Here is an 11,467-nt window from a genome sequence, read left to right as displayed (position 1 = left end):
TTCTCCTACTAAAAAAAAATTTAAAAACCAAAACAAATAAAGGTCAATGGTTCTGATGAAGTTGAACCCCTACTGCACACCATACACAAAAGTTGACTCAAAATGGATCAACAGTCTAAGAGATAAAACTATAAAAATCTTAGAAAACATAAGGGTAAATCTTCATGACCGGAGTTGGCAGTGAATTCTTAGATATAGCACGAAAAGCCTGAGCAACAATGACAACAACAAAGATAGATAAATTAGACTTTGTCAAAATGAAAAACTATTATGCATAAAAAACATTATCAAGAAAATGAAAAGCCAACATACAGAATAGGAAAAAATATTTATAAATCATATATCTGATAAGGATCTAGTATCCAGAATATATAAAGAACTCTACAACTAAAAAAAAACAAAAAGATAGACAACCTAATTTAAAATGGGCAAAGGATTTGAATAGACATTTCTCTGAAAAAGGTACACAAATCACAAACAAACATACAAAAAGACACCAGTAGTCATTAAAAAAAGTACTAATCAAACCCATAATGGCATACCACTGTACACCTGCTAGGCTGAATGTAATAATAATAATTTAAAAAACTGGAAAATAACAATAGTTGGTGATGTGGGGAAACTGGAACCCTTGCACATTGCAGCCACTGTGGAAAACAGTTGGCGGTTCCTCAAAAACTTAAACGTAGAATCACTATATGTCTCAGCAATTCCATTCCTGGGTATATACCCAAAGAATTGAAAGCAGATACCAAACACTTGTACACCATTGTTCATAGAAGCTCTATTCACAATACCCAGAAGGTGAAAACGACCCAAGTGTCTAACAACAGATGAATGGATAAACAAATGTGGCCTATCCATATAATGAAATATTGTCCAGACCTAAAAAGGAATGAAGTACCCATACATGCTACAACACGGATGAACCTCAGAAAGGTCATGCCAAGAGAAAGAAGCCAGACACAAAAGTCATAATATTATTTGATTCCCATTTATATTAAATATCCAGAATAGGTAATCCATAGAGACAGAGAGCCAATTAATGGGACTGGGGGGAGGGCAGAATGGGGAGTGATTTCTTGTATGGGGTGTTTTTTTGGGATAATGGAAAAGTTTTAGGACCAGATAAACGTGGTGGTTGCACAATGTTGTTAAAATAGTTAATTGTATGTTACATGGATTTCATCTCAAAAAAAAAAAAAAATCAATGGCTCACTCTTATCTACAAAATACAATTAAAACTAAACTCTTTAGCAGTCAGTCCTTCACAGCTGGCCTTTAATTATTTCCTGTAGCCTTATCTTTTACCACTCTCCTATTTTAACTGTTATTACTACCACTACCATGATACTTACTACATAGAATCCCATTAGAATCCCAATGTGTGAAGTACGCTTCTGCCTCTCCATTAAAGCTCACCCACGTGCAGTGGAATGTCTCTACCAGCTCTTCCAGCCCACAGTTCTCTCTTATCTCTTGGAGCTCCTAACTTTGCATCCCTCAAAGCGTGGAACATGGGACCCCGCAGCATTGATGTCACCTGGGAGCTTATAAGAATGGCAGAATCTGGAGCCCCTGCCCGAAACCCACTGAGTCCGAACCTGCATTTTAACAAGTTCCTCTGATGATTCAAGTGCACATTAAAGTCTGAGATGCACTGGTTTACTTTAGCGGGTCTCAAGTCAGGCTGTAGATCAGAATCACTTTGCAAGCTGTATTTATTTATAACGTAGATTTTAAATAATATATACACATGGAAAAATTACAAATTCTATACCTCGTAAACAAAGAACAAACAGCATTGCTCTGGCCATTCGGGTTTTGTGTTTCCATACGAATTGTAAAATTTTTTGTTCTAATTCTGTGAAGAATGTCATTGGTAGTTTGACAGGAATTGCATTGAATCTGTAGATTGCTTTGGGTAGTATAGTCATTTTCACAATATTGATTCTTCCAATCCAAGAACATGGTATATTTCTCCCTCTGTTTATGTCATCTTTGATTTCTTTCACCAGTATTTTATAGTTTTCTGAGTACAAGTCTTTCGCCTCCTTAGGCAGGTTTATTCCTAGGTATTTTATTCTTTTTGTTGCAATGGTAAATGGGAGTGTTTCCTTAATTTCTCTTTCTGATTTTTCATTGTTGGTGTATAGGAATGCCGGAGATTTCTGTGCATTAATTTTGTATCCTGCAACCTTACCAAATTCATTGATTAGTTCTAGTAGTTTTCTGGTGGCACCTTTAGGATTTTCTAGGTATAGTATCATGTCATCGGCAAACAGTGACAGTTTTACTTCTTCTTTTCCAATTTGTATTCCTTTTACTTCTTTTTCTTCTCTGATTGCCGTGGCTAGGACTTCCAAAACTATGTTGAATAAGAGTGGTGAGAGTGGGCAGCCTTGTCTTGTTCCTGATCTTAGTGGAAATGCTTTCAGTTTTTCACCATTGAGTATGATGCTTGCTGTGGGTTTGTCATATATGGCCTTTATTATGTTGAGGTAGGTTCCCTCTATGCCCATTTTCTGGAGGGTTTTTATCATAAATAGGTGTTGAATTTTGTCAAAAACCTTTTTCTGCATCTATTTAGATGATCATATAGTATTTTTCCCTTAATTTGTTAATGTGGTGTATCACATTGATTGATTTGCATATATTGAAGAATCCTTGCATCCCTGGGATAAATCCCACTTGATCATGGTGTATGATCCTTTTAATGTGTTGTTGGATTCTGTTTGCTAGTATTTTGTTCAGGAGTTTTGCATCTATGTTCATCAGTGATATTGGTCTATAATTTTCTTTTTTTGTGATATCTTTTTCTGGTTTTGGCATCAGGGTGATGGTGGCTTTGTAGAATGAATTTGGGAGTGTTTCTCCCTCTGCAAATTTTTGGAAGAGTTTGAGAAGGATATGTGTTAGCTCTTCTCTAAATGTCTGATAGAATTCACCTGTGAAGCCATCTGGTCCTGGACTTTTGTTTGTTGGAAGATTTTTAATTACAGTCAATTTCATTACTTGTGATAGGTCTGTTTGTATTTTCTAATTCTTCCTGGTTCAGTCTTGGAAAACTGTACCTTTCCAAGAATTTGTCCATTTCTTTGTGGTTGTCCATTTTATTGGCATATAGTTGTTTGTAGTAGTTTCTTATAATCCTTTGTATTTCTGCACTGTCAGCTGTGATTTCTCCTTTTTCATTTCTAATTCTATTGATTTGCATCCTCTCCCTTTTTTGCTTGATGAGTCTGGCTAAGGGTTTATCAATTTTGTTTATCTTCTCGAAGAACCAGCTTTTAGTTTTATTGATCTTTGCTATTGTTTTCTTCATTTCTATTTCATTTACTTCTGCTCTGATCTTTATAATTTCTTTCCTTCTACTGACTTTGGGTTTTCTTTGTTCTTCTTTCTCTAGTTGTTTTAAGTGTAGGGTTAGATTATTTATTTGAGATGTTTCTTGTTTCTTGAGGTGAGATTGTATTGCTATAAACTTCCCTCTTAGAACTGCTTTTGCTGCGTCCCATAGGTTTTGGGTTGTCATGTTTTCGTTGTCATTTGTTTCTATGTTTTAAAAAATTTCTTCTTTGATTTCTTCAGTGCTCTCTTGGTTATTTAGTAGCACACTGTTTAGCCTCCATGTATTTGTGTTTTTTACAGTTTTTTTTTCTGTAATTGATTTCCAATCTCATAGCATTGTGGTCAGAAAAGATGCTTGATAAGATTTCAATTTTCTTAAATTTTCTGAGGCTTGATTTGTGACCCAAGATGTGATCTATCCTGGAGAATGTTCCATGTGCACTTGAGAAGAAAGTGTATTCTGCCACTTTGGGGTAGAATGTTCTATAAATATCAATTAGATCTATCTGGTCTATTGTGTCATTTAAGGCTTGTGTTTCCTTATTTATTTTCTGTTTGGATGAACTGTCCATTGATGTAAGTGGGGTGTTAAAGCCCCTACTATTATTGTGTTACTGTCGATTTCTCCTTTCATGGTTGTTAGCATTTGCCTTATATATTGAGGTGCTCCTATGTTGGGTGCATAAACATTTATAATTGTTATATCTTCTTCTTGGATTGATCGCTTGATCATTATGTAGTATCCCTCCTTATCTCTTGTAGCAGTCTTTATTTTAAAGTCTATTTTATCTGATATGAGTATTGCTCCTCCAGCTTTCTTTTAATTTCCATTTGCATGGAATATCTTTTTTCATCCCTTCACTTTCAGTCTGTATGTGTCCCTAGGTCTGAAGTGAGTCTCTTGTAGACAGCATATATATGGGTCTTGTTTTTGTATCCATTCAGCCAGTCTGTTTTGTTTGGGGCATTTAATCCATTTACGTTCAAGGTTATTATTGGTATGTGTGTTCCTATGACCATTTTCTTAATTGTTTTGGGTTTGTTTTTGTGGGTCTCTTGAGAAAGAAAAACGGAGTTGGAGGAATCAGGCTCCCTGACTTCAAACTATACTACAAAGCTACAGTAATCAAGACAGTATGGTACTGGCACAAAAACAGAAATATAGATCAATGGTGCAGGATAGAATGCCCAGAGATAAACCCACGCACATATGGCCACCTAATTTATGACAAAGGAGGCAAGAACATGCAATGGAGAAAAGACAGCCTCTTCAATAAGTGGTGCTGGGAAAACTGGACAGCTACATGTAAAAGAATGAAATTAAAACACTACCTAACACCATACCCAAATGTAAACTCCGATTGGATTAAAGACTTAAATGTAAGACCAGACACTCTAAAACTCTTAGAAGAAAACATAGGAAAAAACACTCTTTGACATAAACCACAGCAAGATCTTTTTTGACCCACCTCCTAGAGTAACAGAAAAATAAAAATAAAAATAAATAAATGGGACTTTTAATTAAGTTTAAAAGCTTTTGCACAGCAAAGAAAACCATAAGCAAGACAAAAAGACAACCCTCAGAATGGGAGAAAATATTTGCAAATGAATCAACAAAGAATTAATCTCCAAAATATACAAACAGCTCATGGAGCTCAATAGCAAAAAAACCAAACAATCCAGTTAAAAAATGGGTGGAAGACCTAAATAGACATTTCACCAAGGAAGACATACAGATGGCCAAGAGGCACATGAAAAGATGCTCAACATCACTAATTATTAGAGAAATGCAAATCAAAACTACAATGAGATATCACCTCGTGCCTGTCAGAATGGCCATTATCAAAAAAATCTAGAAACAATAAATGCTGGAAAGGGTGTGGTGAAAAGGGAACCCTCCTGCACTGTTAGTGGGAATGTAAATTGATACAACCACTATGGAGAACAGTATGGAGCTTCCTTAAAAAACTAAAAATAGAACTACCATATGACCCAGCAATCCCACTACTGGGCATATACCCTGAGAAAACCATAATTCAAAAAGAAGCATGTACCCCAATGTTCATTGCAGCACTGTTTACAATAGCCAGGACATGGAAGCAACCTAATTGTCCATTGACAAACAAATGGATAAAGAAGATGTGGCACATATATATATAACGGAATATTACTCAGCCATATAAAGAAACGAAATTGAGTTACTTGTAGTGAGGTGATGGACCTAGAGTGTGTCACACAGAGTGAAGTAAGTCAGAAAGAGAAAAACAAATACCATATGCTAGTGCGTACAGATATGGAATCTAAAAAAAAAAAAAAATGGTACTGATGAACCTAGTAGCAGGGCAGGAATAAAGAGGTAGACATAGAAAATGGTCTTGAGGACATGGGGTGGGAGGGCGAAGCTGGGGCAAAGTGAGAGTAGCATCGACATATATACACTATTGAATGTAAAATAGTTGGCTGGTGGGAAGCAGCCGCATAGTACAGCGAGACTGGCTCCGTGCTTTGCGATGACCTAGAGGGGTGGGATAGGGAGGATGGGAGGGAGGTTCAAGAGGGAGGGGATATGGGGATATATGTATACATATAGCTGATTCACTTTGCTATACAGCAGCGACTAACACAACATTGTAAAGCAATTATACTCCAATAAAGATCTATGAAAAAAAAAAAAAAAGAGCATCGCTCACCACCCAGTTCCTCAAGAAATAAGTCCTAACCCACTGCAGTCTTTGACCGACAGTGCCCTCTGAGAGGTGTGAGGTGATCCCTCATTGTGGCTTTGGTTTGCGTTTCCCTGATGATTAGTGATGTTGGTGTTGCTCTTTATCTTTTGATGCGACTGTTCCATCTGCTCACCAAGGTGACATCCTGAGGAGGCCTCGGGGATGCCGCTTCTTTACATTCTTACCCTGGCACAGGGCTTTGTGTGATGATGCTTGTTAATGATGAGGCTTCAAAGAGTGTTTGTGGCTCGTATGATGATTTGTTCTTTTTTTAGTTCCATGGACCAAACACAGAGAAGAATGCTGGACCAGCCCCTTTCCATCCCCACTGCCCAGCCCAAGAAGAAAAGGACATCAGTGATATCTTTCTTTTCCAAGGTCTGAGACAAATTATTACGAACAAATGTCCCTGCTCAGCAGCCACTTTGTGTGCTTGCTGTTCTGCCTTTGTTTGGTTCCTTCCATTCCTTCTACTGAGGTTGCTTCTCCTGAAAAAAAGTTTGATGACAGCTCTTTTAACACGAATAGGATGTTTATATGATAACAAGAAGATGAGTTGGGAAGAATTTAGCTTGCTGTGAACTTAATGATAAAAATATAGAATGAACTGCAGTGAATATTCAGAAATACTGATGAGACTTGGTAATCACCTGAATACCATATAGGGCTGTGGGTCTCCTCTCCAGCCCCCACCCACTAATAAGGATGGTGAGGAAGTGGTTTGTTCTTGGATCTTGTCTGGATCTTGGTTCTGACTCCAGGACATGTTGGTATGTCCTGTGATGCGCAGAACACCAGGGCCTTCCTAGCATCAGGGGTTAAATGCTCTAAAAACCTATCTCTTACTTTGCACTTAATTAGAGTTTAGTCCTTGAAGTACAGATTTCTGCATCAGCCACACAGCGCTTCCAATTTGCATTATTTATGCATTTCTTTTCCTAATCTTAATTGCTCAGATGCTCGCATTCTGAGGTAGGACATCCTTCAGGTGCCCTGAAATGCCTGTAGATGTGCTTTGCTAATTGTGTCAAATGCTGCTGAGAGGCTGAGTGAGGTGAACTCTGAGAATTGACCCTGGGATTTAATTACACTGGGGGGCAGGGGGTGGGGAGCGGTTGTGGATGCCATCAACCTGATTGCAGAAGGTTCAAGGGAGAATGAAGGAGAGGAGCTGAAGAAAGCAAGTATAGACATGTCTTTCAAGCTTTAGCTACAAAGTAGAGCAGAAAAATGGGAAAGGGCTGGGGGAGGGGGAAGGGTCAAGGAAACTCTGAGACAGGAGGAACACAGCTTACCTTGTCCTCTTAAAGGGATCCCTATTCTCAGATCACATCAACACTTCTAAAGCCCCCTTTTCTCATTTCTGTCACACCCACAACTGTCTAGACACCTCTCTCCATAATGCCCCCAAACCTACCTCAACATTAGCTCTACGTTATTTTTCTCCACCCCTTTCCTCTTCCTCCATCCATTTCTTCATTATGTAGATCAAACTAATATATTCCCAGCAAAACCCAGATGTCTTTAGGTGGAGAAATAAGGATTAAAATTGAGTGGGCAACACAGGATTTTCTTTAGAGGGAGGGATTAGGGTTGGCGATGGGTAGGGTGTGACCCTGAACACTCCCAAATCAATACATTTTTGACTCGCCACCCAGGTCTCTTGGAAACTGAGGCTCCAGAAGCAGGAGCCTTTGAAGAATGTGTTTTTCAACTTGGCAGAGAGAGTCTGGGACTCCAGTGTTAAAAAGCGTCATATGGCAACGAGAAGCCTGGGAACTATGGCCTGTGAGACCCCGGACAAGGTAGGAAGGGCAGGGGGCGCTTGGCCAGCCCTCATGGCCTGGAGTCCTCAGTACTGGGATGTGGGGCTTCATGTACTAGTTGTCTACCGCTGTGTAACAGTACATCAGGGGCCTGGTGTTTATTATCTCACAGTTTCCTTGGGTCAGGAGTCCAGGTACCACTTAGCTGCGTCCTCTACTCAAAGCCTTGCAAGGCTGCCATCAAGGTGTAGGCCAGACTGCATTCCTTTCTGAAGTTCAGGGTCATCTTCCAAGCTCATGTGGCTGTTGGAAGAATTCATTTCCTTCTAGTTGTAGGACTAAGGTCCCTATTTCCTTGCTGAGTGGCCGCCCTCAGCTCCTTGAGGGCACCCTCTCACAACACGGCAACTCACTTCTTCACGGCCAGTGGGAGAGTGTCTCCCACTCCTGTCTGCTAGATGGAGTCTCATATAATGTAAGGGAACCATGGGAATGACGTCCGTCACCACTGTCATGTTTGAGAGGCCACAAGCAAGTCACTGGCTCCTTACACACTCAAGGGAAGGAGATTGTACAAAGGCACACATGACTCATTTGGGGTCATCTTAGGGTCATCACACCTCAGTATCATCAGCCTTGGGAAACAGAGCTGCAGGTAGGATTAACACACAGCTAGACATCACCCTCCGGTGAATTTAATTTTTCTAATAATTAATGCTTGTTTAGTAAAAGATGTTTTCCCCACCTCTTCCTTCAGCATCTGTAAACTTAAGGGACCATTTCGCCTTATCCCCTGTAAAGGTACCCAATACACCCAGATCACTAGATCGTCCAGGTCCACCACCCTCCTTGATGTGCCCTCCCCAGCCTCACCCACGCATAGGCCATGCTCCAGACTGCTCTCCTCCCAAGACCAAATTGGGCTCTTGGGTCAGGTTAACGGAAGCATTTGTACTTTGCTGAGAGTTGTGGCAGCAGGTGCTGAAGAAAGCCATGGCCTCTTAGTCCAAGTCCCGGGTTATTGGAAGATTAGGAGTGGAGATAATTTTCAACTCATGGGGAGCAACTCCTGTGCTGCTAATGCTTTCCAAACCTTGGTAACAGGTGAGAAAGTATAAAATGATTGTCCTGGACCTGCTGGTGCATGGACTGTATGACCCCGTGAGTTCTGAAGTCATCCACGAGAGCCTGAAGACCCTGACCATCATCCTGGGCAAGATCCAGGGGAAAGGCTTGGGCTCCTTCTTCATAGACATCACCCTTCGGACCAGGACTTTGTTAGATGACGTAAGTGAGACAACGCAGGAAGATTCCAGGTTCTTAAAGTCAAATGTGAGCCCTGGTTGGTGTGTTGCTCAGGAAACAAGGTCTCTACTGTTCACTATTTATTAAGAAATCTTGTTGAGAGATTGGTACCGTGCTGGGGGTTATGGAAGACGTATAAAGACATGTAGGATTTCATCACCACTCCGCAAGGAGTTTTCACTGTAATAGAGCAGTGAGTACATATACACTGATGATGGTGATGCACGTGTGTACTCAGTGCTCTCTTATAAATGTAACAATAAGAGTAGTTTGCGCTTAGTGAGCCCTTACTGTGTGCCAGGCACAGTGCTGGGCAATTTACATGGATTGTCTCATCTAATCTTCACAATAACCCTGTGAGGCAGGCACTGTTATCTTCACTTTATAGAGGAGGAAACCAAGGCCTAGAAAGGTTAGGTAACTTGCCCACGGTTCACAGAGCCAGTAAGTGCACATGAAGCCAGGCCCTTTGCCCAGGGCCTGCACTCTTAACTGCCAGGTGACGAGGCAGGTGGAGCAAAAAGTGCACAGATACAGAAAACGCGAGGACTCAGAAGCTAATCAGTTAGCTTACCCCAGTTACACACACACACACACACACATACACACATGCACACACACACACACTAAGACAAGACCTTTAGAACAGGGAACATAGCAACAGGGAACTTGCATTTACTCGCAGAGCGTCTCGCGTGAGTTCCCCACACCTAATTCCCCAGGAGTAACCCAGCGAAAGCGGGGTACCTGCACCTCACGGGAGGAAGCGAAACCTCGAAATTCTAAAACTTGGAGCATATAGAGGAGCTGCTGGCACATTGGCCTCTCCTCCCGCTCAGAGAGGCAGAGAGGCCTTTGCTCTGGGATGTAAACCAGCCCTCTCTGGGGCTGGGAGAGGAAGGTCTCTCTCCACCTCCCTGGAATATAAGCAGATATCTCCGGGTAAGTGTCTCTAAATCTCTCTGGAGGTGCCATCTTAATGGCCAGGGCTTGTTTGCCATGCAAGTAGTTTTTAAACCCAGGTCGACTGTAATTTTTGATCAGAAACTCCTTATCATGTGGAAACCTGGGAATACTCATGGGGAGCTGTTTCTGACAGTTTGTATCCCTGTCATAATTCTCTTCACTGCCTGCCTGGGCTCCGCCCCATCAGATGATTGTCAGACTTCCAGGGGGACAGGCACCCCCTTACACATCTCTGTACATCTCACAGCGTTAGGGTCATGCTTCAGATAGAGTTAGGTCTCAGTAAGTGCTAGTTGAATTGAATTAAACACATACACACACACACACACACACACACACACGTAGAACAGTGAAGAAAGTGCAACACTAAAGCAGTTTCTGTACGTGTCATGTGTGCTAAAAAATTGTTTTAAATACTTCAGAAGATGATCAGTGGTCTCCACTCTTGCTGAGTGTCTGTGACCCCCATTTCTAGGTGAGGAGGCCTGTCCCAGACCAGTCCCTTCTGGTTCACTTGGAGCTGGACAAGATCAAGAGACATTGATATAAAAATCCCTTCACCATGAGTCAGGAGGCTGGGTTGCTACCCTGATTCGCTGTTCCCTGATGGTGTGACTCTAGGTGAATCACTGAAATGCCCTGGGCCTCCGTCTCCTCACCGGGGCAGGGAGATACTCAGACCAGACAGCTCCCCTGGGAGAGGGAGGAAGGGCCGAAGCCACTGACTTGCAGTCAGGGACAAACCAGTGAATCAGACCCAAAGCAGGGAGAGCTGGCAGGGCGTCAGGGAAGAAACAGAATTGTTATTTCTGCTGCAGGTGGGAGAAACTCAGACCAGGGTAAAGAGAGATGGTCTGGCAAACATGCTGGAAGTAGTAAGCAGGGGATGGGTCGAATGAATTATGATGCAGCCAAAAGAAAATCCCTTTACGTATTGACATGGAAAGAGCTCCCAGAGAGACTGATGAAAAATCAAGGTGTATAACAGTGGGATGGTCCACATCCATTTGTTTAAAAATGTGGGAAAGGGCTATGTAATATATATTTCATTTTTTTCTTCTTTATTTTTTGGAGGAATCACACAAAATTTATGACTTTGTGGGGAGGAAAATTTGGTGGCAGGTGGAGAGGTGTAGGAAGGGAGACTTACTTTTTTATAAACCTTTTTGGTTATTTTGAATTTCGAACCAAGTAAATATAATCCATCTCCAAAATGTTAAATAATGAAGAAAAAAGCTGGGAAGCTGGGAGTAGCACCAGTGAGCCCCCAGTCTAACCCTCTCGTCTGCTGAAGAAGAGGTTCACTGAAGACTCAGCCCGTCTCCACTCTGTCCCCGAGCCCGGCTGGCTGAG

The 11,467-nt window shown here is 41.3% G+C and overlaps 1 protein-coding gene across 6 annotated transcripts in view; it reads left to right on the top strand.

The window, feature by feature from the left end:
* MRO (maestro) overlaps nt 1–11,467 on the top strand; it is a 44,883-nt gene that overhangs the window by 31,075 nt on the left and 2,341 nt on the right. For 4 of the 6 annotated variants that reach the window (XM_059894701.1, XM_059894704.1, XM_059894700.1 and 1 more), the window contains 3 exons: nt 6,353–6,455; nt 7,736–7,882; nt 8,948–9,130. In XM_059894701.1, the coding sequence (XP_059750684.1) occupies nt 6,357–6,455; nt 7,736–7,882; nt 8,948–9,130 (429 nt within the window). In that variant the 5' untranslated portion in view covers nt 6,353–6,356. Of the gene's footprint in view, nt 1–6,311; nt 6,456–7,735; nt 7,883–8,947; nt 9,131–11,467 lie in introns of those variants that run through there. The other 2 variants (XM_059894699.1, XM_059894705.1) reach the window with 1 other exon arrangement.

The sequence above is a fragment of the Balaenoptera ricei genome, chromosome 14 (assembly GCF_028023285.1).
Source record: "Balaenoptera ricei isolate mBalRic1 chromosome 14, mBalRic1.hap2, whole genome shotgun sequence".
Taxonomy (NCBI): domain Eukaryota; kingdom Metazoa; phylum Chordata; class Mammalia; order Artiodactyla; family Balaenopteridae; genus Balaenoptera; species Balaenoptera ricei.
This window is presented reverse-complemented; position numbering and strand designations above follow the sequence as displayed.